The sequence below is a fragment of the Podarcis vaucheri genome (genome assembly GCF_965113315.1).
Source record: "Podarcis vaucheri genome assembly, chromosome: 12".
NCBI lineage: Eukaryota > Metazoa > Chordata > Lepidosauria > Squamata > Lacertidae > Podarcis > Podarcis vaucheri.
Genome location: NC_138750.1, coordinates 27,564,808 through 27,589,831, shown reverse-complemented (window position 1 = coordinate 27,589,831; position 25,024 = coordinate 27,564,808). Strand labels below are relative to the sequence as shown.

The window sequence follows — 25,024 nt, the reverse complement described above, 5'->3', positions numbered from 1 at the left end:
CAGAGAGAAAGAGAGAGATAAAGAGATAAGAAAAATGCTTGTAGCAAACAAGAATTTATTCTACCAAAAATACTTATGACAACGCATCCTAATGTAATACAAAAATAAAAAGAAAGTGAAGATACAATTTTGATATGATCACTTTCTTACAGGCCTTATATATTGCTTTTCATAGAAGGACCTAGAATGGGACTAGGTTTAAAACCGGACACAACTAAAAATGTCATAGGCAAACGGCAAAATAAGCTCTCCAACACACCGAGAAGGAAAAATAAAAATAATCAGGAAAATACTGACCAGGAAAAGGGAAAGAAATTAAATCAAGTCATCCCCCCCTCCCGCTCCCCCCAAAAAAGGAAAAGGAGAGGGGGAAAATAACCCTTTTCGGAAAAGTTGGTCTGTCATTTCTCAGTAATTCAGATGCTGCAAGTCAATTGTGGTGAGTGTATCTGTAAAAAAGTCAAAGCTGTCAGCTGAAATATCTACAGGGCTGTCGAGGGACCCTGGCAGACTGGGGGAGACGGCGTCGGAGAGCTGTAGGCAGGAATCTGCGGAGAAAACGCTGAAGTCCTGTAAAGAAGGCACCTCCAGGGCCTCAGGACTGTCATTGTTCAGGCCAGCTGCACAGTTCTGGGCCATTGTTGACAGGCAGTTGGGAACAGTGGGTGACTGATGCTGAAAATGTTTCAGATTTTTCTCATTGCTCGTTAAAGGCGAAACTGGGAAACTTTGGGACTCTCCATTGTGGACAGTGACAGCCTGCTGTTGCGCTAGTGCATTCTGCTGAAAAGTGTAGCCTTCCCTTTCCGAAAGCGCGCCTGAGACATTGTTGAGGGCTTGCTCGAAGAGGGATTTCTCCTCCTCCTCCTCCTCTTCCTCCTCCTCCTCGTCGTCTTCTGCTTTCTCGGGATCCTCCAAGCCTTTGAATTTCCCTTCGCTGTTCTGGTTCTCCTTGCACTGGGTCTGCCTCTTGTGCTTCATCCTCCTGTTCTGAAACCACACCTTGACTTGCCTCTCGGTCAGGTCCAGGAGAGCGGCGATCTCCACCCGCCTCGGTCTGCAGAGGTACTTGTTGAAATGGAATTCCTTCTCCAGCTCCAAGAGCTGCGTGTTGGTGTAAGCAGTCCTCAGCCTCCTGGAGCCCCCGGTCCCATTTTCGGAAATCTCCAGAGATTCTGCTTAAAAGGAGACAACAACCAGCACTATTAGAATGAGAGATATGAAAGAGGGGGGAAGAGAGAGAAGAGGAGGGAGAATGTCTTATTTTAGGATTTTGAACATCCAAGCCTGGTGGGGGGAAATGAGCTAGTTGGAGCGGGGGGGGGGCTCTCTCTTTCTCTCTTAAAGCATTAAAATTTCAACTGCAACAAAATGGCCGCCCATGAATGCAGTAAATCCATTGTGTTTGCACTCCTGTGAGCCCGGTCTCTTGGACCCACTTTTCCTTCTCCCCCCACCCTCCTCGCTTAGCTCCAGGAACTTGATTTGCCTCCATCTCCCCAACCTGCCCATACCCGAGCAAACTTTGATATTAGCCATACAACAATTTATAATTAATGCATCAGCTGCTTAGCTGAGCAAGAGCAATCTATCACTCTTCATTACTGTCAAATATCCCAACTCTAGGACAGCGAGACAAGAGGAGGGTCACCTCCAACTCAAATAAATCATCCCACGCTAAACAAGTTAGGGGAGAAAAAAAGAAACTTTGTTTGGGGTGGGGGGATTTGGGGGTGTCGGCGGGGTTGGTTTCTGAGGAATCTGCCTGTGGATCCCCCACCAGACCTCCAGCGAACCCGGATTGGAGTGCCGTAAGTTAGGGAGGCACCCATCCAAGCGAGAGGGAGTGGGAGAGGAGAAAAGGAGATTATATGGAGATAGAGAGATCTCTGAGTCCCAGGAAGGCTGAAGGTGCAGCAAAGTCTTTGAACTGACCTTTGTGGCTCAGGCAGGCTGGTCCAGTGGCGGAGGCCGAAGGAGGCGGCAGGACAGTTTTCTTGGAGGCTTTTTTCTCCTTCATCCAGGGGTATTCCGGAGGCTGGAGGGCGCCGGCTGGCACTGGGCTGCCGCTGCTGGCATTGGGGCTGTGCTTGGGGCGGCTGCTGCTGCTGTGGCGAGGGTGGCTGCCTGGGTTCAGGCTGGGGATGGTCTGCTCAAAAGGAGGAGGAATCAGTGTCGAGTGTGAAAGCGTCGAGTTCTTGATTGATGAACTTTGAAATGTATCACCGACAGGGGGAAAAGATGTCAGGCACTCAGCGAGCGATGGCTGACTATTGATAAAACCAATCTCTCGCTCAAATTCGAAATTCATGGCCTTCAACTCGCAGCCCCCTTGGAGAAAAAGTTCCCTCTTATTTAGCGCTTCTGGGAGGGGGAGGGGGGAGCAAGGCCCAGGAAAAGGGGGGGGGAGGGAGGAAAAAAAACCGAGAGAGAGGGAGAGAGAGAAAGGAAGAGGGAGAGAGAGAGAGAGAAAAGGGAAAAAAAATATCATAGAAGATCGCTGGTGGGGTGTTTTTTTTCTAATTCACTGATTACAGCCGTATGGGGACCGTGCTACTATTAAACTATTGAATTCATGGAGACAAGGTTGAAATTGGACCGAATTGGCTGTCACATGATTGCCTCTGCCCAATGACAATTTGGGCTTTAATCAAAAGAAGCCACTGTCTGTTTGATTGATCCAAAAAAGTCGGGAAGGAACGCCTCATTGGGGGCCAGCAAGGCATTATTTATACTTTTTAAAAGGGGGGAAAGGGTATCTCCGCCGCGCGCTCTCTCGCTCGCTCTCCCCCTTTTGCCTCCTAATCTGAAATGATATCTGAGGGGGAGAGAGAGAGAGAGAGAGGGTGTGTGTCTGTGTGTGTGTGTGTGTGTGTGTGTGTGTGTTTGCCTGGGTGGGTTGTCTGAGCTGCTGCTGCTGTTGCTGCTGCCTCTGATGCTTAGCTTGGCCGGGGAGGCTCCCTTGCCCCGCTTGCCTCCCCTCCGCACACTCCCCCTTCTCATTGTTTGGGACTGTCAAGCAAGCGCCTTGCACCTCACAAATCACGGGCGCACCTCCATCGGACGCCCTGAGTCATTAACGAAGTCATCCATTAATCTCCAAAGTTGTGACACCGCGGGCCCCCAACATCTCCACCGCAGCACAAAAAGTTCCACCCAGCCAGGGGATGCCAAGGAAGGGAGTCTTTGCTTATATTTGATTTGGGTTTGTTTCCCCCCCGCCCCCCCCCCCATCTCCAACAAAACCCGGACCCAACTCCGTGCTAAGGACTAACCACTTCCTTAAGAAAAAATTAAAGGACGGCAAGGTTGGGGGGTTCCTCCCCCTCGATCACGACCTGGCATCTTTCCCCCCCGCAATTCTCTCCCTGTTTCAGCTGAGGGTACAGTATGGAGAACAATTGGCCGCCGGTCCCTGCCTCCATCCATTGTGTCGAAGGAATTTCTCCAGCAGCTTCGCTCCTAGGGGAAGAGTAAGAGCACGCAGGCTGGTGGGTCGCTACTTTCTCCCCGCAGTTGTCTTGACAGAAGCGGACGGTTCAGAGGAGATACAGATTTCCATTAGACCCTGGGACTGCAAACACAGGTTCCGATCAAAAGAGGAAATAAAAGCGGGGAGGGTGTCACAAAACAACATCCAGAGCATTCACACAAACGACACTGGAATCAGCTGACGCATTTTCCTTCCGTAGCCCCAATAAAATGGGGTCCGGCGAGTATTTTCCCCCCTCTCGATTCCAGTGAAATATGTCAAAAGTCAATGTCTGGGATTAAAAAAACGAAACAAAAGCGCAATAAGGCTGCAGATTAAACCAAAGAGCTCTAAGGACTGTGGAACTGACTATCCGTTTCTGCCCTTACCATCTCGTTTTGGTGCGCACGGTTTATTCGATTTGCTCATTCATTCCGCGATGCCGATGGTTTGGACAGGATAGCTCTTCAATCGCCTCAATCACTACTATTATTATTTTTTTACAAAAGGTAAATGAGGGGAGGGGTGGACAGCGCTGGAGGAGAGAAGAAGACCCAGAAGGACACGGTGGGAACGAGGCGAAGGTTTCCTCTTCTTCAAAGCAAACCAGGAAAAAGGCCCGCATCCTCCGGGTTTTTTTGGAAGAGGGCTTTCTGCAAGGCGAGAGGGGTGGGATGGAAGAGCTTCTCTTTCTATATTTATACATTCCAGTGAAGCCCGAAAGTGCTCCATCCGCTACCTCGAGTCCTTGTTACATTTCAGAGCAGAATCCTGAGCAGAGCTTGGAAGCGCTTAAAACAATAAACTGACCATTACATCTTCAGGTGGAGTGAAGCTAAGCAAAAAAAAGAGAGAGAGAGAGAATGTTTTTAAAGGTGATTTTTTTTAAGCAAAAAAAAAAAAAAGGAAAAAAGCAAACCCCCTTTTTGATTTCAAGCAAATAAACTCCCACAATATGGATCAGGGGCTGAGGAAGGGGTGGGGGAGGGGCCGAAATATTGCAATAATTTGTTCACATTTTTTTAAAAAATGTAGATTGTGGTTGCTATTTAATGCATCTTTGACAGGGAAAGAAGGAAGGAGGGAGGGGAGGGAGGGAGGATGGAAAAGGGTGCCTTACAAATATACATGCTGTTGGAAGATGTAGGCTGGGTTTCTTTCCTCTCTCTCTCTCTCTCTCTTTTTAATTTTCTTGCTTTTACTCCAAACAAAGATCCGCTGAAGCCTGCGCGCGATCAATCTTCCCGGGCCAAACGCTTTGACAGCTTCTGGCCTTTAAGAACACATTCGAAGCTTCTTGCTCTTTCCCAGATCAAATGTGGCTGAGAAAAGAAGGGGGGAAAGAGAGAGAGCAAGAAACGCGAGTAAACAAGGAAAAAGACGACGGCGAGGCTGTTTCTGCTCCCTAAATGGATTTTATTTTCCTGTACTAAGGGTGGGGATCTTGCTCTTTTTCGCATTACCCTGAAAGACAGCTCCGATCCTGGGGTTTTGTTTGTTTGTTTTTTTAAATCTTTACTCCCCCCCCTATAGAATATAGGTGCTAGAAGTGAAATGGGTGGGAGGGTTTGTTCGAGGACCCGCTAGGAGGAAAGGCGAACGTGGGAGAAGGCTGGGGCAGTTGGGTCCAGGAAGGCTTTGTGAGTCAAATCGGCGTGGGAGGGTTAGGGCCAGCATTTTGGGGTGGGCAGCCTAATAGAAAAAACACCTGGAACAAAGAGGCTGGCCAACAGCAAAAAAAACCCCACGCCCTCCACTCAAAACCCTCTGCAAAACCAAAACAAAAACCAAAATTTATGTTTCTCTAAATGAAATCCGAACAGTATGTGATACAGTCGAGGGAGCGCAGAAAGAAAATTTAGGCGACCCCTTTCCTGTAAAAAAAATAAATAAATTCACGAGGAGATAATATATGCTTTTTGACTTCCCCTTCCCAGAAAATTGTCTTAAAAGGTTGGTTTTCAATACCCAAACAGTCAGCTATTCGCCACTGATATAAGGCATCATCTCTCAAATTAATTTTGAACAGGAGAATATCCACCACGATCCATTTTCGCTTCATCTTCCTCCAAATGCTGCATTCCGGAGCTCCAATTTGGGGATTTTTTTTCCCATTATAAGACTTTTTAAAATCAGATTAATGAGTTTTAAAAGGCTGGGTGCAGCCTTTCTGCAGTCTGGAGCGCGTCGCTGTAAGTATACATGGGACTTGCCTAACTCAAGCTATAATAAGGTTTGTATGGATGGCAAAATAATAATAAAGAGTTACGTTTCTTTGCATTGTAGTTAGCTACGCCTTGTGTTTATTTTTTTTATATTGGGGGTAGCAATGTTATTGGGACAAGAAATCAGGAAGCTTCTTAAGACTTTGAAAAAGAGAAGAGATGAATAATATTTCTACCAAGGTGACCAACATGGCGACAATCTCTTTCAGATTGAAATAACAGATGCTGAATGTGGAATTGTTCCCCTCTAAATGCACTATTGTGTATACCGGTGTTTTTAGAATCCTAAACCCAATTGCTACAACAAATAAGCCCCACAGCTTTAAATTATCTGTTTACTGTTTGGATTTATTATAACTCGTTTATTAGCGCAGATCCATGCATGAGGGTCTTCGAGCCCAATTTGCTATGGATATATCAAAAGGTATTTCGGAAAGAAAGGATTTCATTTATTTTATTTCCCCTCCCCCTCCCCCAATAGAAGATTTACATTCGATTGCCTCACCTCGCCCACCCAATCTAGAAAAGACGTGGGTGGGGGTGCAGGATGGGAAAGGACGCTCGATTAACAAGTCGTGCAAAGATTATTAAAGCCCTTCAATTTCTAAGACCGCAGATGAGCAGATCAGTTCGTGAAGAAGACCATAAGGAACAAACTCTCTCTTTCAACCCCGGGGTTGGGCCAGATCGCTTGGCAAACAGGCCTGATTTATTATTGCTGAATCTGTCCCTTCATTATTAGGGTGATGAATTGTATTTTGCCTGTAAACAAATGTGCTTTTGAATTCGTGCCATATCAAACATGAGTCTAACTACATGAGTCTTCGTTTTTTTAGCCTTAAGTTCATTTAATTTCGCCTCTCTTTCTTCCCTCCAAATCCCCACCCCTTCCTTTTCCTTTTTTAAAAAAATATTTCCCCCATCACTCAGCATAAACAGTCGCTGAATTGTCCGTTTTGGTTCCCGAGAGGAGCTTATAAGTGTGGGAGTAGCGAACTGCCGATCGGCTCAAAGGTCCCCAGTGCGGAGGCGAGGAGAGCCTTTTCTCCCATTAGGAACGGCTGGCTTCCTCCAGCAGAGAGTGGACCCAATATGGCGAGAGGGAGAACAGCCTGCAAGCGGGACCCAGCTCATCCTGCGGCCTCAGGAGAAGATTCCCTTCTGCAGAGGCGACGCAGCCACCTGAGCTTGATTTACAGCATATCGCTCCAGACATGAGGGACACGGTTTCTCTTCCCCACCTCCACCCCTTCCTCCGCTTCCCTTCGACCACAATGAATGCAACAAAAAACGAGCAAGCTGCCACAGCTACCTATGGGCTGCGTTTATGAAAAACGTCTGGAGAACTGCAGTCCTCGAGCTATGGTCGGAAAGGGCGGATCTTTTTCCATCTTGGATATTTTCAGTGCTCCAGTTCTCCCCACTGTTGTTGTTTTTTGAGGAGTGGGGAGTGGAGACAAAAATGTGTAAACCTTCTAAGCTTTGAAAGCTCAGAGAAACAGAGGAGACCTGAAGGTTGGATATTGGAGATTTATGTATTTAAAAGCTCCAAGGGCGTCAGTCCTTGTTCTCTTTCTCTCTCGCTTTTTTTCCTTTCTAAAATCAAATGATCATATCTTAAGTCTGTATTATTCAGAATAAAAACTTTATTTTTTTTCCCAGAATGTGAGCAGCAAGGAATGTATAACTTTCAAAACAAAATCTAGCTTTGTGTTGTTCTCGTTCAGGTTTACACATTTCCCTTTAGTTCGATGTTAACAGGCACCCGCTTCTGTTCCTGTGGTGGCCTGCTGTTTATTTTCCAGATTTTATTGCATTTTTTTCCTTCTTCTTTTTAAATAAAGGAGTTTAAGTTCCCCCCTTCCAAATGATATTTCCTATGTATGTCATTTAACATACAGCCAGGTAAATATCTCCTGAATATTCAGGGTACAGAAGTTTTATTTTTTTTAATATATTTATATATATAAATATGAACAGATGGGGATAAATAAAAAAATTTAAACACTTAGATTATTCAAAGTTTGCAAAAAAATATAAATAAATCTGAAAGTTCACCAGCATACACACGTTGAAAGACGTACACGTATTAATAAGTTCGCTCAGGGAGCCCCTGTTCAAGCGCCTTTTTATTTCTTTCTCGCTATTTAAAAGAAGTGCAATTAAAATAAAAATGCTTCCCCGGTTGGGATCGATTCTGTACGAACAAATTCACATTTAAGAACCATCTGTATAGAAAATTTGTTCATATACCCTGTTTTGATAAAAGTGTTGAAGTTAAGAGTAGAAAGCCTATGTATACTCTCAAAGGGAGAACACAAGGCAAAGAGTTCAAGGAGATAAATATCCACTATTGAAACTAGGGAGCAATTCAAGCAACAGATATTGCTACGTCACATAAACTAGAAAATGCTTTTTTTTTTTTACCAAAAGAAAAGAAAACAGAAGCAAAACAGAAAGGGCAGGGGGAGGAATTTAAAGTATTTTTCTTTTCTTTTCTTTCTTTTCCCCTTTTTCTTTTTTTAAAAAAAGGCTGGGGGACTTTTATGATCCACTAAGTAACTGATGGTATATTACAGATGGGTCAGTTTGGGCGCTTCCTGAATTCTTCCCTGAGAAGGATGGTGAGAAGTAAGGTCTGTATATGTTGGGTGTGGGTCACACGGTCCATGGTGATGATTGTTGCCCATTGGCCCACTGTAGTCCATGTTGGCAGAGGAAGGATGAGGGAGGTGAGTCAGACCAAAGATGGAAGGCCCAGAATTTGCCATGGTGTCCACATAATTGCCCCCAACATAGACGGGGCTTCCCTGTATATGTGGATTGCCATAGCCATTCCCTTGAAGAGGATGAGGATCATATTCAGGAGTCACTGCTGCAGTTCCGGTATATCTCTTTTGTGGAGGCGGGCAGTTATTGAGAGGAGCTGGATATGACGTAGGGATGCCATAGGCGTTCTGATGAGGCTTGCTGAAGGATGGCGGTGACTGGGGTTCATATGGAACGCTGTTTACTAGGGAATGCATAGAGTTCAGGTATCCTCCAGCAGCCGGAGGGACAGGACTTCTGCTGGGGGACTGTCCTCCTGAAGAGGTCATCATGCCTTTGCCCTTCTGATCCTTTTTGTATTTCATCCTGCGGTTTTGGAACCATATTTTGATCTGTCTTTCAGTGAGGTTGAGCAAGTTAGCCATCTCTACCCTTCTTGGCCTGCAAAGGTATCTATTGAAGTGAAACTCCTTTTCCAGTTCTACCAGCTGGGCACTTGTGTAAGCCGTGCGGGCTCTTTTAGAGGAAGCTTGCCCTGGGGGGCTTTTATCACCAGCACAACTCTCACCTATGCAAATCATACAAAGAACAAAGTGAGCATCGGGGCACCTGAACACACAACAACCAGTAATCATCAATCAGCCTTGCCTGTGCTAATACATTGCAGGGCCTAGTGCAGGGGTCAGCAACCTTTTTCAGCCGTGGGCCGGTCCACCATCTCTCAGACCATGTGGTGGGCCAGACTATGTTTTTTTTGGGGGGGGAATGAACGAATTCCTATGCCCCACAAATAACCCAGAGATGCATTTTAAATAAAAGGACACCTTCTACTCATGTAAAAACACACTGATTCCCCAACCGTCCGCAGGCCAGATTGAGAAGGCAATAGGGCCGCATCCAGCCCACGGGCCTTAGGTTGCCTACCCCTAGCCTAGTGGTAGCATTGGCTCTTTCACACATGAGGTTGTCTGTTGTGACCAAAGATATGCTCAAGTGACAGTCAGTTACTGCACCAATATATGCAAATTGCTTGTATCTCTGTAGGATCAGAGATGCGGTCTATGAAAACCACTAGAAATGCGTCTGACCAGAAACCATGCTTTCATGGGAAAGATAAACACCACGGCAAATAAAGGTATGGATTTTGGGGTTACATGTTGTCAGCTCCCAAACCGCTAAAACAAAAGTTGTTTGCTATATGAATTGGATTACTCCCAAGTAATTGAATGAAAGTCCAATTGAAGTGGTAGGTTGAATTATTTCTTTCATATGGAACTTTAGAGAAGAGAAAACTTGACTCTTTTAGAATCAACCGCAAAAGTCCCATTGACTTTGGTAGGGTCAGGATAATGCGGCTGACATTCAGAGAGGTCCAGAGAACTTCAAAAGGTATATTCCATTAAGTATAACAAGATAGGTATCTATGTCAATACGCCGAGAATCAGAATACAAAAAGCCAAAGACAAACATCCATACTCCATCCACTTCCTTCCCCAAATATAAAACCAGCTTGGCTGCCAGCTCCACACACCAGTGAAGAATTACTTGGCTTAAAGCCAGCTTGGACACACTCAAGTGAATGGAATGGATAGGAACACAGGGCCAGCTCTGTGACTGGGAAGGACAAAGAGGCCTGCTGTAGGCAGTGATTTTAGGGTACCATTAAAGGGCAGCAAAATGGTTAATTGTTCAATTCATTGTGCTGGCTTTTTTTGCCACCATGGTGGGGTGGGAGTGGGGACACCTGGACATTTTCCAAAACGTATTCAGCTTTCGCTGAGTGCACAATCCAAATAAGTGAAATATTTCTGAAGTCGCATCAAACTCCATGAGATTTTGGCTTTAATCCTATACCTTCTAACCCGGGAAAAGTCCCCATTGAACTCAGTGGGATTCCTTCTGGGTAGATAGGTATAGGAATACACTGTTAAGCAGAGTTCCTAAGCCTATTTAGAAGCCTTACAGAATTCCAGGAACTTGCTTCCAAGTTTAGTATCAAGCCCACATTACATTCAGTTCTGTGGGACTGTCCTTCCAACAGTTGCACCTAGTGAGATATGTCTGCAGTCCTCTGCATATTTACTAATAAGCAAGGCCTATTAAACTGAGCAGAGTTTACTTCCAGGTTGACATGTTTAGAATTAGGCTGCCACCCTTAGTACTTTGACTGCCCGGGGTTTATGGATCAGAGCCAGGGTCCTAGATGATATAATATGCATGTAGATAAATATACAGTTTAAACCACAGTACATATCAAATAAGCAGGCTTGTCAGTGTTGATACACCACTGTAACAGTATTAGAAATGCATCGAAGAAAACATTTGCAAAAATTTTAGAATCTATTTTCACAGCACAAGATAAATTGAGGAAGTAAGTGGTAAACAGGAGCCAAATGCCTGGGGAGACTGACGCTAATACTTTTCTCATCGATTTGGGTTTACTTATGTAATAGCACTGTTGATAAACACTATAATCCACCCATAATGTATTTATGGACCTGCCTGCAAAGTGCTAAAGAAACCTAAGCTTTGTTTACCGCGCTTGTAAGGTTGCCAGTCTGTGCGCTAAAATCAAAAGAGGTTATGAATATCAAACAAAGCATTGATCTTGACTGCAGATAATGATGAGCTATTTTATTCTCATTACACTTCAGCAGGGATAGGTCACTGTCTTGTGACTGTAGCACTGTGCCAAAAAAGAAAAGAAACAGAAAGAGGGAGAGAGAGAGAGAGAGAGAGAGAAGCACACAGGTCTTGCCACTGGTTGAAGATAGGCCTGGACCTTTGTATCTGGACATGATTTAATAGAAGCAGAAAGAAGGAGGGGGCGGGTTGTCTATGGAATGTTGAGGACTCAGAGGTGCCTGTTACAGTCATCTCAAAGTCTGCAAAGAGAAGAGCTTGGAAGCTAAGCAACTTCACATTCTTTTGCAAGAGTTTAACAGAGGTCATGCAAAGCAACCAAACTTCAGGCGTCCTCCTCTTTCTGGAGATCAGCCTCTTTGGATGTGTGTGTGTGTGCACGCACACGCACGCACGCGCGCACACACACCCCTACCTAAATATGTGCACATGTAGCTGTATGTATGTATGCATTTGCATATCTATCTTTTGCTGTGTGAATGTGTAATAGATATAGATATAGATATAGATATAGATATAGATATAGATATAGATATAGATATAGATATAGATATAGATATAGATATAGATGATATAGATATAGATAAGGCCATTTTTCTGATCTCAAGCCATTGTGTGTGTTTCCAATTTCCAAGTGAAATAGCTGGGGAGTGGGGAAGCTAAACCATTCCTGCAAGACTAATGAAACACCTAGAAGTCAAGTATCTGAATAACTTCTGCTTAACGGCTTGGTGGATGGGGCTGCCTGTAAGTACATCCGCTCGGTTAATCTCTACTAGCCCTCCTCCTTTTGCCATACCTGAACTGGAGCCGCTGTTTTTCTGCTTGGTGTTTTGTCGAGACTCTTTCATCCAGGGGAATATTTGCTTGGACATGGTGGGCGAGTTCAAGATGGAGCTCTTGGTGGCGCTAGGCGGGGCGGAATTAGTGGTGGCATTCTGAGGTGGTGACACAGAGGGGGGTGGAGGTGGTGGTGCTTGCTGGGGGGCTGGAGGCTGCTGCTGAGGCTGCTCTGAAAGGACCGGGGGCTGGAGAGACTGGCTGGTGATGGTCCTCATACAACTCTCATTGATTTCATTGGCCTTGTGGTGGGACACGGTGGTGCTGCCGCTGCCGCCGCCGCCGCCTCCGGGGGACTGTAAAGAGCAGGCCGGTCGATGGTACTCCGTTTCCACCAGCGAGGAAGAAGGAGGCGGAGGAGGATATTGCTGCTGACTAGCATTGTAAGCGAAACCATTTGCTCCTTGGTAAGGATAGCCGCCATAGATCGCAGAGCTGTCGTAGTAGGTCGCTTTTTGCATTTCGTTGTTTCCCAATATTTATTTCACAAACTGACAGGGTCTTGACACCCTTAAAGAATAACATTGGCACCCCTCTGTCACGTGACGTTTTTCCTCCAATGGCCCGTCCTGGTAGACCTAGGGTGTAGGGAAAGCACAGGAGAGTGAAGAAATAGTACAAATCCATCTTACTTTCAATAGCTAAGTGACATGAAAGCCATAACAGAAAAAGTGGTCAGCAATATTTAGCAGCATGACTTGGCCTGGAGGGCGAAGAGAATTTCGATAGTGGCTGGGATTTACTAGGCAGCCGGTACTGTGTGCTTTACTGCTCCGGGAGTGTGTAGTTTTCTAGGATTTTCATATCTATATTTGTGTGTGTGTGTGTGTGTGTGTGTGTGCGTGTGTGTGTGCGCATACACACACACACACACACACACAGAGAGAGAGAGAGAGAGAGAGAGAGAGATGAAAATCTACACACACACACACACTTACTCTAAGAACCAATTTATCAATTCTCAGGAAAGAGACTTCGTAGGTTATTTAAAGGGAGAGTCTCTAGATAAGAACGACCAGAGTAAACTTGTGGTCACCGTGGGAAAGTGATATTTTCTCCCCACCCCCACCCCCCAAATAATGAGCAAATCCGTAGCTCTTTCCTCTTTATACTTTTTTTTTGCTCCCCCCTCCTTTTTTATTATTAAGCAAACATCATTTTGAATTGCATTTTTTTTAAGGAAAAAAGAAAAGGGAAAGCTAGAAGACCCATAAATAACTGTATCGCATTCCCCGTGAAGGGCTACTCAACGTTCTGGCACTCGAGGGATTCGAACACATGAACTGTTTGCTAGGAAACGTTTGACAAATGCAACCCATAATGGCCCTCGTGTGATGAAACAGCACAGCGACGAGGGAAACCCTTCTCCTTCGCAGTTTAATAACCAGCCAACTTCCTGCGCATAAATTAGCTTTAACTGCTGCGCCTTTAGACAGAGACACAAATCTGGCCTCCAGGATCAAACAGCCTCAACATGTAACCAAACATAATAATCCGAGGCGGCCTTTCAGCTAGACCTGCTTTTGTGGGAAGTTTCCTTCGCACCCTCGGGCCTATACTGTATATTATTTCTGTCCATTGCGTTCCGCGGGAACAGCTAATAACTATTTCGGGGGTATATTAGGCACATATGAACTTTTAAAATATTATCATTCAGTATCTTCACTTCCCCCTCCCCCAAACCCCTTCATGTAATATACCCAAATTCTACCTGCTCAAACATGATGGATTGGGGGAAAGACACACACCAGGAACCTGAAAAACCAGCGTTCATCTCCATGACCACGGATTGAACTTTCCTACCAACTTAACGATAATAGGCTCTGTCTTTGGAACTGCTATGTAATTTGATGTATGAGGGTCATTTGGCTGGGAAAAGGAGAATGGACACACAAAACCGCAGAAGGCTCCTACAACCCAGGCGAATCTTTTTCTGTTCACTCCACAATGTTTACCTGCATGAGTACAACCGAGGTTGGAGTTGGGCTTCCATTCCCAGGAATTTTATCTGCCATCTAAGAACTTTTTTTTTTTAACAGGCGGGCCAAACCCCGATATCAAAACCCCTCTATCCGCACCTTAATAGCTTCCCTCTCCCCATCTTCTTACAAAACACCCTCGGTTCCCTCTTCTCCGCCAAGATGGTCTTGTGCCAAGGCTTATATTCTTGAAGAAAACATTACACAGCACCCTAGCCACCCACTCAAATTCATTACATGTGTTAGCATTTCAGTCCACACTCGTTTCCTTAGAAAACAAGGCACATTGTAGAGACAAACTAATTTAATAAACCCCTTACAGATGGCAGCTGCCTTTTGATTCTTATTATTATTTAAACAGTAATCAAGTCCTTTCTGAACCCGGCGGTTAAGAGCTAAAAATGTAGGCAATTAACTTTCTTCGGCTGCAGTTTAGAAACTGTAGCCCCGGAACACAATCCAGCCATAAACTGATTCCCTCCAGTTTGAGAGTGAATCGACTTAAACCTAAAATACCTAACAAACAAAAACAAAAAGCCTTGATTGTAGATCCTACTGTTGCTATCTGTCTTCTAATCATTCTGCTAATTTCCGGGCTTCCTTTGCAGAGGCCTGTTATCTTCTGTGAACCACAAATTAGGTGGTGGGGTCTGTTATGATCGTGATTCCCGTTTGATCAAATTCATAATATTTCCACGACGTCCCAGGCATTTAAGTTTTGTTCTTGTAAGCTTTGGCAGAGAGGCGAGAACCAGCTCAGGTGGAGGATGGTGCCAAAGAGAGTGTGAAGTGAGAGGAATAAGGCAATTCTCATCCTTAATGTCAGCAGCCGACTCTGAGCAAAGGTAAACCTAAGTATTCTCAAACAATGAAAGGAGCGGTGCTAATAAACAACTCCGGTTGAAATCATGGGCAAAACTTCCACGAAAGGGCATGACTCTGGATCACATCTTATACTGTCTTATCAATTCAAAGTAAAATGCACCCTTCATATCATTTGCCTATTGCTGCTGATGATGCACAGATGATAGACAAAAGGAAACTGGCGGGGAGGAACAAGTTACAAGCAAAATTAGGCCGCGCAGAAGTTTGTCACGCAACCCAGTGACTTGGCCAGCAGACTTCATAAAAACTTGATTGCTTATCATGGGATCATACGCAGCCCAGTCTTACATGAGCTTACTCCAAAGTAAGTTCCATGGAGTTTACTCTCGCTGCCCTATAGGGCGACCCAATGTCTATTTAACCGGGAAGTAAGTCCCACTCTATTCGGTTGGACTCCCTTCCCAGGAAGAAATGTGCGCAGGATTGTACTATCTTAGGATCCAAAAGTGTCCCAAGGGGTGAGCAAGAAGACTAGACCGGCCCTTGCAAATAAAATATCCTCATCAATTTGGACTTTCCTAGCTCCTTAGAAACACTAGGAAGCTTTGGTGGAAACTTTTGCTTGGTTAGGGAAGTCTCCCTATTGCTTCTCCCACCCCACACTCAGATTTTTTTAAAAAACAACAACAACAACAAAAAACCCTCCTCCCTTCCACGCCTCGATCCGCAGCTCAGAAAAAGGCAGGTTGCCTAGACATGAGCCGATACAGTCCTGGTTGGAAAACAGGGAGACTGAACTGGCCTAAAAGTTTCAATCCTCCTCAACTGGCTCGTGGAGCGAGCTGCGGCGACCAATCTGGAGCTGTTTCTTTCTCGCGCTCCCGTCTTTTCCCTTCACCCTGCTCTCAATCCAGGCGGGCACCCCCTCTCACCCACCTTCCCTTCGCCCCAAGATTTCCTGCCAGATAAAGGGAAAGTGGAGGGGAGGGGGTGGGCAAGTGGCCTGAACTCGAAGCACCAGGGTCTATCCGTCACTGCCTAGAAGGAAGCTCCAGCCTGTGAACTCTTCTTGAACCGAGATTTAAGTCTCTGGTCATAAATCACCAGGACATAAACTCCGCCATTCACCACTGATAGCAGCGTATTTGTGGCCTGCTTACCTTAACTTCTGACGACTGAGGCGGAAGCCCGCATTTTGCTCTTTGGAGGCTCGGCGACAGTCGCTCCCCGCCAGCCCTGGGAGCACGACTCTTCTCCTCAATCCACTGCCCCCCCACTCCACCTCGCGAGTCCCCCTCCCCAAGCAAGTCCCCTCAGCTTCTCCGGGATGGGTCCCAGCTCAACTCATCTCCACCAGGACGAGCCCACGAGTACAGATGGGAGCAGCCCTGCCTTGATCAGGAAGAGGGCACGCGCGCAAGGGGATCTTTCTCCAGCTCGCCTCTGACGGAGAGCCACCCGCCCCTCCTCGCCCCGCGCGAGCCTTTACTTCGCTCCAGCCCCTACCTCCACCTCCCCACGCTCCTCGGGGCCTGGCCGCGATCGAGAGCCTCCCCAGGCTACGGGAGCCCGGCTTCTCCCACCTTGACCAGATTTTCTACAGGAAAAAAAAAAAAGCAGCAGAGATGTTTCTTCTGAAATCTTTGTGCGCCCAAGGGGGCGTTTGTTTGAAGGGGGGGTAAGGCAGCTGCCTCGGGAAGTCCGGGGCAGGCAGGCGAGCAGAGTGGGGGGTGGGGAGCGGGAAGGGAGGGAGGGAGGGCGAAGAATGAGGGAGGGAGGGAAGCGCCGGGGCGGCACTGAAGGCCAGGGAAATTATGCAAATGAAGACAAAGGATGCTCACAAAGGGGTCACCCTCCCTAGGCCGGATTGTTGATATATATGTGCGCGCGCGCGTATTTCCACGTTATATGAAGGTGCTTATGGTAGATATGGACTCTTTTGGACGTTCAGAAGGGGTCGAAACCTGGAACTCCTGCAAGGCTCGGATGCTCCCCATTGTAATAAACCAGGAGCCCTCTGGTCTGTCTACCACCCAGGCCAATCTAGACAGCGTTTCAAAGGAACGATTAAAGTAATGACATTTCGGGATGATGAACGGGCGCGCTCACCCGAGATAGGCAACCGCAGCCAGATGCCCATGTAAGGACGCATCTACACACACACATGCCCTTCCCCTAGGCTTACATTAACGCGCGCGACTGGATGCGGGATACCCACGCGACCGTGGTACACAAACAAGCCGAGGGACGATTTCTTTTTTGCCACTGAATTCCGCGCAAATTGGCTGTCACTCCCATAAAGACTCCGTTCCCAGTTACTGTAGAACCGAATTGCTGGCATGTTTGTCTCTGTTCAGATCAATGGAACTGAGACAGGCAAACCTACTCCTAAAGGGTGCTTAGGTGAAAGCCGATCGAATTGAAATCGACGGGGTTTGCTGGCGAGCAAACATCGTTAGGATCGAATGGGGAAGCTGCGCATCCTTCCGCGGCAGAAACAAATGGGACTCGGGTTCTAAATAATTCGGAGGGGCTCCTAGACTTTCTGAAGCCTAGGTGTGCCTGGAGGACCTCTGTAAATGCGTTCAGAGAGGCTAGCACGAAAGTCTTTTCATCCATAAAGACACACCTCTCCGTGTGTATTTATAAAAATACGCACACAGACATATGTAATGTTGTGGTTGCATGCTGATGGGCGTGGATGTTTGGTTCTGTGAACTTCAGTTCTGTTCCGCCGCCCCCCCCCCTTAGTCTTTATCCTAGTCTCCCTTCTCCTAACCATTTCTTTATTCCATTCCAACCACCAAACCAAATGTCGCGAGGTTTAGCCGGCAGAATGCTTCTGGGTTCCAAAAACAAAACAAAAAAACAAAACCAAGCTGGACCTACGGAGAGCATCAAGGCAACACAAAGGAGCCGCTCGGCGCTTCAGACCTTCCGCGGTGCACTCGGATAAAGCCTAGGTGTGAATCTGACATGCCTTCGATAAAACCCAAGGTGCGAGAAATACAAAGGGCTCCCTTTAAACCGCAATGTCACCTTAAAGCAGAAACAAAGCAAAAGGAGGGGAAGAAAGAGGATATTTAAACACATGCACACACAAGGACTCTAAGGCCAGGGTGGCCTCTTACGCATACCAATGGTTTTTGTCATTTATGGCTAGGCAAGATTTATGACTCCGTGCGCCCAAGCTGTAAACAGAGCTTCACAACAGAAAACACTTGCTCCTCGTAGCAGATCGCGGCGGCTCCCAACTTGAAAGGGGAAAGCTGAGCGGCGTAGGAGGGCCCCCCAAAAAATTCACTGGTAGGCAGTTTTTTGCTACAAACAACCCCTTGAAAGTTGCGCTGGGAGAGAAAACGCCTCTTTTGGTCAATAATCAACCTCGTACTTTTCTTCTGAAAACTGCTGATGCTACACTTTTCCTTTTTTTTTAAGCCACCAAAAAAAGGAGAGCAAGATGCCGGCTAAGAAACTGGGGGAGGATTTGCGTGGGGAGCAAGGCGGGTGGCAGAGAGAGAACCCCTCTCCGGAACAAATGACAGAAGACGGTCCGGGTATCCACCGCGCGCGCACCCCACTTGCCACAAAGGCAGTCTTGGGATTCCCAGCAGCGATGGCGAGGTGGGAGCGCTCTGTCACACTTCGGAATTACTTTAGGCTAATTTTGTGGCGAGCAATGTTGTGATGCAGAGATAACATATTTCACCTTAGAGGTAAATCAGATAAAGGATCTGTGGTTGGAAGCGGGGGTGGATTTCTAAGCCCTGAATATTTAAATAAAATAGGTTATTTAATTTAATAAGTGAAATTACCCCCCCACCCCGAATTCTGTTGTAGGCTTTGTATCTTTTCTCTATCCAGCCTGATCATTTAAAAATAAATAAATCTTAATTTTATTTTATATAGCTGCAGTTGCCTGACACTCCCCCGTCTAAGAAGCCACGATGTTTGGATTTATGCCATTGGGAGTCAAGCGGCATAAATATGTTTCCAGTTAACTGGATTATACTGGGGAATAAATGAATATCTCAGGGTGCCCCTCCCTCCCCTGAAAATCCTTTCTGCAACCTGGGGGTGGGCTGCTCACCGGAAAAAAACAAACAAACCAACAAACAGATACTACACTACATTTTGAACCAGGAGCTGAAGTTTGTAAACGAACATTTTCTCTTCTCTGGGTAGAAAATCCAGGGGAGTTTCGTCGATCATTTCGGCAAATAGCCCAAAGATTTCGGAATGCATTGCGAAAGAAAATATAAATATATATATATATCTCCTGGGAAGAGAAAATTATTCAGAACTCCGGAATAACTATACTGCAAGAAGGCACCGAGAAGAACTACTCAACTGATTTAATTGCAGGGAGAGAGGCTTGTTTGGTACAGAATCTTGATAAAATGCAAATCTGAGACGCTTAATACGCCGAACCTCAGCTTGGTTACTTGGAAGTAAGTACCATTGGCTTTTTATGGCATTTGCTTCCCGGTAAGGGTGTTTAGGATCTCAATCCCAGAAGTGTATCGCTTCCAACCTTAGACAGAAGAAGCCTCTTCGGTCTCTTATCATTGTTTATCTTATCAAACCCCATACAACCGCTATTGACACTTCGTTTTGTATTTACTCAGCATATATATATACTGAGGATTTTTACCGGAATCTTTATTATTGTTATTATTATTATTATTTACTTACTTTCCAACACTTGTGCACGAAAGCCCTTTTTCATATCAGGTTCAGCACTCCTATTATTTATGACTCTTTTAACTGGGTCAAAATGCACCAGAACTAGGTCATAAATCATAAGAAACCGTGACAAAGTAATTGAGCCACAATTAAAACTTACATTTTATTTATATATTTTCCCAAAGAGGTTTCGGCCTATTTGAAATCTAATTCCCCTCCCCCCCTCCCCACAAAGAAAAAATAAAGTTTCCCCACCTCTTTCATATCTATCTGAAAGAGTGTATAGAAGTGCATACGTGTAAAGAGATGCCTGGGCAATTTGGATCCGCTTGCTTTTCATTTATTAATTTAGGATCTGGTCGGTGAACAGATCAGGGAAGGGGGGGAAATACACAATATCCGCAAGACACATTCTAGAATTAAAGAACCATCATGTTTTAGATAAGGGAGTTTTATTTATAACAGAAGAAAAAGAAGCTTTTGCTCCTTAACCCCCAATTCTAAAATCTAACCCTGAATTGAATAATTGCAACTGGGCATTAAGAAGGGAGAGGGAGGAGGCGCAGCAGCAGCGTGTAGGCGAGCGCTCTGCCCCTAGCCCACTGGCAACATAAATCAAAAGTCAGCACTCTGACCTTTAGCAATGCTGGGACTCAGTGGTGGATGTAATTTTATATAACATTTGTCCCCTTGTATAACACAAGCAGTGCTTTCATTCCCCCTCCCCCTTATTTGCGGTGCATCTCCCTCCATAAAACTGAATGAATAGCTGGTTAAGACTTGGTGAGAGGTAAAGGAAATCTAACTGCGAATGTAAAGCTTTTGGAGAGAAAAATAGGTTCAAGCGCCTTCTTTTCCTTTCCAGATCCTTGCTCTCAACCACAGCTCTCCCCCCCCCTCCCCGCTCCAATATTCCCATTGATTATTATGGGGTATGGATGGATGCTTTTATTCCATTCTCACAGAGAGAGAAGACAGGGAAACAGCTTGAAAATTGAGCAGGGAGAGCGGGAAAACCGCCTGGTTTCTTTCTCCTGGAATGGTGAAGATCCCACCAGTCGCGCGTTCAGTGGGCCACCAGTCAACAAAATACCAGTAAGCGGCATAAATAAAATGGTAGCAGAATTGCATACTCATCGATTTGAAGGTCCAGAATATGAGAGAGAGAGAGAGAGAGAGAGAGAGAGAGAGAGAGAGAGAGAGAGAGAAAGAAAGAAAGAAAGAAAGAAAGAAAGAAAGAAAGAAAGAAAGAAAGAAAGAAAGAAAGAAAGAAAGAAAGATGGCTCAGATCACGGTCGCGTGACGCTTCCCAAAACACACTTAAATCAGCATCAGAGGTATATAATAAACAGGACAAGCTAAAGCCTTGACTCTGTCCTCTCCTGCTTCTGTTGGGCGATTTAAATAACAACGGCCACTAAAGCATCCAGACCACAACAAAAAGCCACAACAAAGCCCAGCCACAAGAACACGCAGAAATCCAAAACCTATTGGGGGGGGAAATATTATCTAATCTGTTTGTTGCAAAGCTCTCTCTCTCGCCCCCCTTCCACAAGCCCAGGGAAACAAAGGGGGAAACGAGACTTGCCTGGTGTCCATATACACCCTTAAGCTTTTTCTCCTGACCTTTGCCTCGCCCAGCCATAAGTCACCCGCGGTAAAGGAACAATCGGCGGAAATACCTTAAAATAAAATCCATCCTCTCTTTTTTTTTAAACGAAGCATCGCGTCCTAAGAGTCCGGCGATAACCTTTCCATAAGGACCGAGCGCCGTAGCCCAAGTGGAAGCTCTCTCTCCGAGGGTGAGCGGGTGGGTTGGTAGTTTGGGGGGGGGGAGGCGGCGGTGGCGGCGGCGGCGGCGGCGGCGCTGATGGTGGATAATAGAAAGCAGTTCTTGCTCTGAACAGAAACGGAAAAAACGTAATCACGGGCGAAGCCAGTCCGGGTCTCCACTCCAAATGCCACAATAATGCGCTGTATTATGTGCTCACGTGGTCATACGTCAACTTAAATCCTTTTATTTGAAATAGGGAATCACTGAAGGAACAAGGGTTGGAAGCGCAAGCCTCGTGTGTGTGTGTGTGTGTGAGAGAGAGAGAGAGAGAGAGAGAGTTTCTCCTCCTTTCTTTTCTGTTTCTTCTCTCACCCCTCCTTACGCTTTAGCCAAGAAGGGGGGGGGGCACAGATTATCTTTTATTTTTTATCCCACTCCTCCCACGAATGTTTTTCTATATACGTTTCAGACAGAAGATAGGAAGAATCAACAATTCCCCCCCTCTCTCATGTGATTACCCATAACTTTTTGAGGCTAACCAACTGGCCTCGTTCTGAAGGAGAAACTCTCCGCTGACCCTTAGAGGAAAAAGGGCAGCTGGATCCATCCGAGATGAACTTCTGCCACTATTTCCATAAGGAAAAGCCCTTCAGTATTAAAGGGGGGGTATCCGCCATCCCACGGGCTCCTCTGTACTTCTATTGAATGGAGCTTGCTGAACACCCACGTTACAGCAGAGCCCTTGTAGGAACCCCAAAGACCCGTAATTACCTGACAAAAGGCCCAAGGATCCTCTGGTATAGAGATGGTGGGCTTCTATACTTGTTAACACCCTAGGAGGAGGACGACGACGAGGAGGAAGGCGTCTGCTGGCTTTGTGGTGGATCTACATTTTGCAAACTCTGTTGGGACCTTCTCTTTCAACCTGCGCTTACGCATTTCCTATGCAAGTACTTGAGTGATGTACAAAATTATAGGGTTCTGGAACGATGAAATATTTAGCGCGGAATAATGATCTAACTGTCCGGAGAGGGAGGGTTTAAAAAAGAAAAAGAAAAAGCAAGCAAGAAATGAGGGGGGGGGAGAGAGATCTCACACAGGTCCCTGGAGTGAGCCTCAGAAATGAATTAATCTTTCATTTGCATGCAGATCTAAAAGCTCTCTTTTTCTTTCTGTTCAGTTTCCACAAGCTACATAGTGCTCTAACAAAGTGACCATGTCTTACAAGGCAAACGTCGTTTCTACCTTAAATGCACTACGGGCCCACTTTACCGATGGTGGTTCTGAATTTCTTGCCCGGTTTCCTATGTAACATCCCTCTCAGCTGTTCCTCCAACCAACTCCAAAGCAAGTTTCACTGTATTCTATTTCTTTCATCACTTGCATTAGGGCTTGGGGCGGGGAGAGAACCCCATTTACTATGTGTGAGCAGATGAAATGTATCGTCTGCCAGCCTTCTGATCAAATTATGATCCGTCCTCTTCCTTTGACTGCAACTTAACTTTTAAGAGGTTGGTGGATTTAACCGCACTAGTAACCTTCATCTCCTTCCACAACCGTGTTAAGTGGAAATGCGGAGATTTCTGCGCGCACACAAAAAGCTCCCCTTTTCACCCAGAAGCTCTCTAGGCTCAGAGTTTTCATAAGTTCAGAGTTCTTCTGAAAGCAACTTTCTTTCTTTCTTCCCACTGAACTCAGTGGCAGAATACCCAAAGATATATTACTTCGAAGCTACCTTTATACATTTTCCTTCCCGGAACATAGCCTTTAATGGAACCAAATCACACCGCTTGATAGGACTAGAACCTGAAGAGCTTAGGCCACAAGCAACCTTAAAAAAGAAAGTGAGGGGAGTATTCGAGGGAAACTTGTAGAATAGTCATAGACACTTCCATCACTAATAGTTCCACTGACAAATGCTAAACTTTAAACAGGGAGCACCCTTATCCAAGAGATGGATTCCTAGGCATTTAAACTAAAGTGCCTTCAACGCAGTCAAAAGAGGCCTTCAGAAGATCTTCAGCAACAATGCAGCCAAAATTAATGGATAATGGAGCAGATGGGGGAGGGAGCCACAGCGAATCTTCCTGAATCTCGAGTAAAACGTTATCGACTGCTTTGAGTCAGAAGCAGAAAGATGACTTTACCAAATAGAAACTACAAAGCCATAAATCATAACTCTGGGGTGCAGATTCAACTTACACGCCTTAACGCCATCTATGAGTACATCCTTTCCCCCTTTCCTTTCCTTATTTTTAAAAAAGGAAAGGGCCCTTTGCTGTGTAGGTCTGTATTAGTTTTAACGATCAAGTTAATGTGAAATCTGCCGTTGAACTATTAACTCCGGTGCGTATTGCATGGATAGTGAATATGTGGGGGGGGTTTTTCTCCTAAAGAAAAGTAACTTCTTGGTGATTTATGAGGAGCTAATTCTTCAGGCTGTGCTTTATAGGAGACAAGCTTGCTTCACTGGAGTCCTGGTAACTCTGCTTATTATTTCTCCTTTTTCAAAACAAAAACCCACCAAAAAGCTGACCTGGAATTGATTTGCTTGGGTCGAACTTCAGAGATCTTGAATTTTGAGAAATGCAAATGCGAATGGACAGGAAGGCAGCGGCCTCGCCACCCATTTCGCCTTCCTCGCGGAGGTTCTCCGTTGCCTTCATCTGTTACTTCGAGGACTGGGAAATCTGAACGCTTTGGGGAGAGCTAAAAACGCTACATTTCATTTTAGGGAACAGGGCTAGGCTGCCCCGCCTCTTTCTGCACACATAGCAGTGGAATGCATGCGGAAGAAAGAAGGCGCGGAGCAGAGCTGAGGTCGAGATCCAAGACACAATTACTTGGAGGGAGAGAGAGCGCGCGCTGAAATCAATGGACATCGTTTTTCAAATGATTGGTTAGCATCCAAGTGCAACTATGCTGTAAAGTCTTCACGAATTTGAAAGCTGCAATGCTTAAGCATATTTACTCAGAGGTAAGTCCTATTGATTTCAGTGGGACTTTCTGCCAAGTAAATATACTGAGCAGAGAATCCTCCGAAGAAAGTGGGACTTCCCTTCCGCTATCCAGGCTTAGATTAAATAAAACGATTTGTGCTTTTTGCTTTAGGTGAATTGAGTTTTGGGCTTAGTTTAAAGTTCCGTTCCGCAATATGCCTCATTCAAAACGAATGCTGATTATTAACGTTAACCTTAAAATGTTGTGTACACGGAGAAGAAACCGAGTGAACTTCTCTGAATATTTTATGTCACGTTTATGTCTGAAAATGCAAAGCAAGATGATCAGAACTAGGAAATGACGTTCTCATAGAGACTCTGTTATTATCAGAGCCTGGTGTGAGTTTTTTATGTCACTAGGTTTTGGGGGGTGTTGGGGCTTTTTGGGTCCCCCTTAAATAATTTTATCTTTTTCGTTTAAGTATTAGGACAGCTGCGCTGCATCACATCTATTATCCTTTAAAGTTTGTCCAAATTTCATGCATCCTTATCAGAGAAATGGGGACGAGTGCAATATATATATATTTAAGCATTGAATACTATTCTTAGAAAAGTCTAGGCTATTTCTGGGAGGATACGGTCAGGCTATATTTCAGACACTTGGAAGTGTTTTGTATTTTAAAGTAATTTGCCCCCCTCCCTTTCTTGGAATGTTGATAGTTTTAAATCAACATTTTGTCTTGAAATGGCTCAGGAAGGGGCATTCGCAGCGCCTTTTAGCAGGGAGAATTTCAACAAGCTGCTAAATCAACACAACAAGCCTTTGTAGGCTTGTAATTTATGCCTGCCGTTTAAAAGGTAGTAAACTAAAC

At 45.4% G+C, this 25,024-nt stretch overlaps 2 protein-coding genes and 1 long non-coding RNA gene across 8 annotated transcripts in view; 1 reads left to right on the top strand and 2 right to left on the bottom strand.

Moving 5' to 3' along the window:
- Positions 1–38: 38 nt before the first annotated feature.
- Positions 39–3,944, bottom strand: HOXA2 (homeobox A2). Its single transcript, XM_082193519.1, has 3 exons — positions 3,420–3,944; positions 1,936–2,364; positions 39–1,175 (listed from the first exon to the last, which is right to left on the bottom strand). The coding sequence occupies exons 1-3, from the start codon at positions 3,427–3,429 to the stop codon at positions 409–411; spliced, it is 1,206 nt and encodes a 401-aa protein (XP_082049645.1). The 5' UTR covers positions 3,430–3,944; the 3' UTR covers positions 39–408.
- A 204-nt stretch (positions 3,945–4,148) lies between these two features.
- On the top strand, positions 4,149–7,148 carry LOC309515587. The gene is made up of 2 exons (XR_014212533.1): positions 4,149–5,664; positions 6,628–7,148. It is a non-coding gene; the product is annotated as an uncharacterized lncRNA (long non-coding RNA).
- A 177-nt stretch (positions 7,149–7,325) lies between these two features.
- HOXA3 (homeobox A3) overlaps positions 7,326–25,024 on the bottom strand; it is a 52,159-nt gene continuing 34,460 nt past the window's right edge. For 2 of the 6 annotated variants that reach the window (XM_082193510.1, XM_082193505.1), the window contains exons 2-3: positions 11,909–12,527; positions 7,326–9,034 (exon numbers count right to left, since the gene is read on the bottom strand). In XM_082193510.1, the coding sequence (XP_082049636.1) occupies positions 8,271–9,034; positions 11,909–12,410 (1,266 nt within the window). In that variant the 5' untranslated portion in view covers positions 12,411–12,527 and the 3' untranslated portion in view covers positions 7,326–8,270. Of the gene's footprint in view, positions 9,035–11,908; positions 12,528–15,913; positions 16,053–21,121; positions 21,494–21,984; positions 22,255–23,749; positions 23,887–25,024 lie in introns of those variants that run through there. The other 4 variants (XM_082193509.1, XM_082193508.1, XM_082193506.1 and 1 more) reach the window with 4 other exon arrangements.

Bases quoted from the DNA above. Each gene is read 5' to 3' on its own strand.
- HOXA2 (XM_082193519.1), bottom strand. The intron at 1,176-1,935 runs GTCAGTTCAAAG...CCTTTTAAGCAG, and splicing joins AGCCTGCCTGAGCCACAAAG to AATCTCTGGAGATTTCCGAA.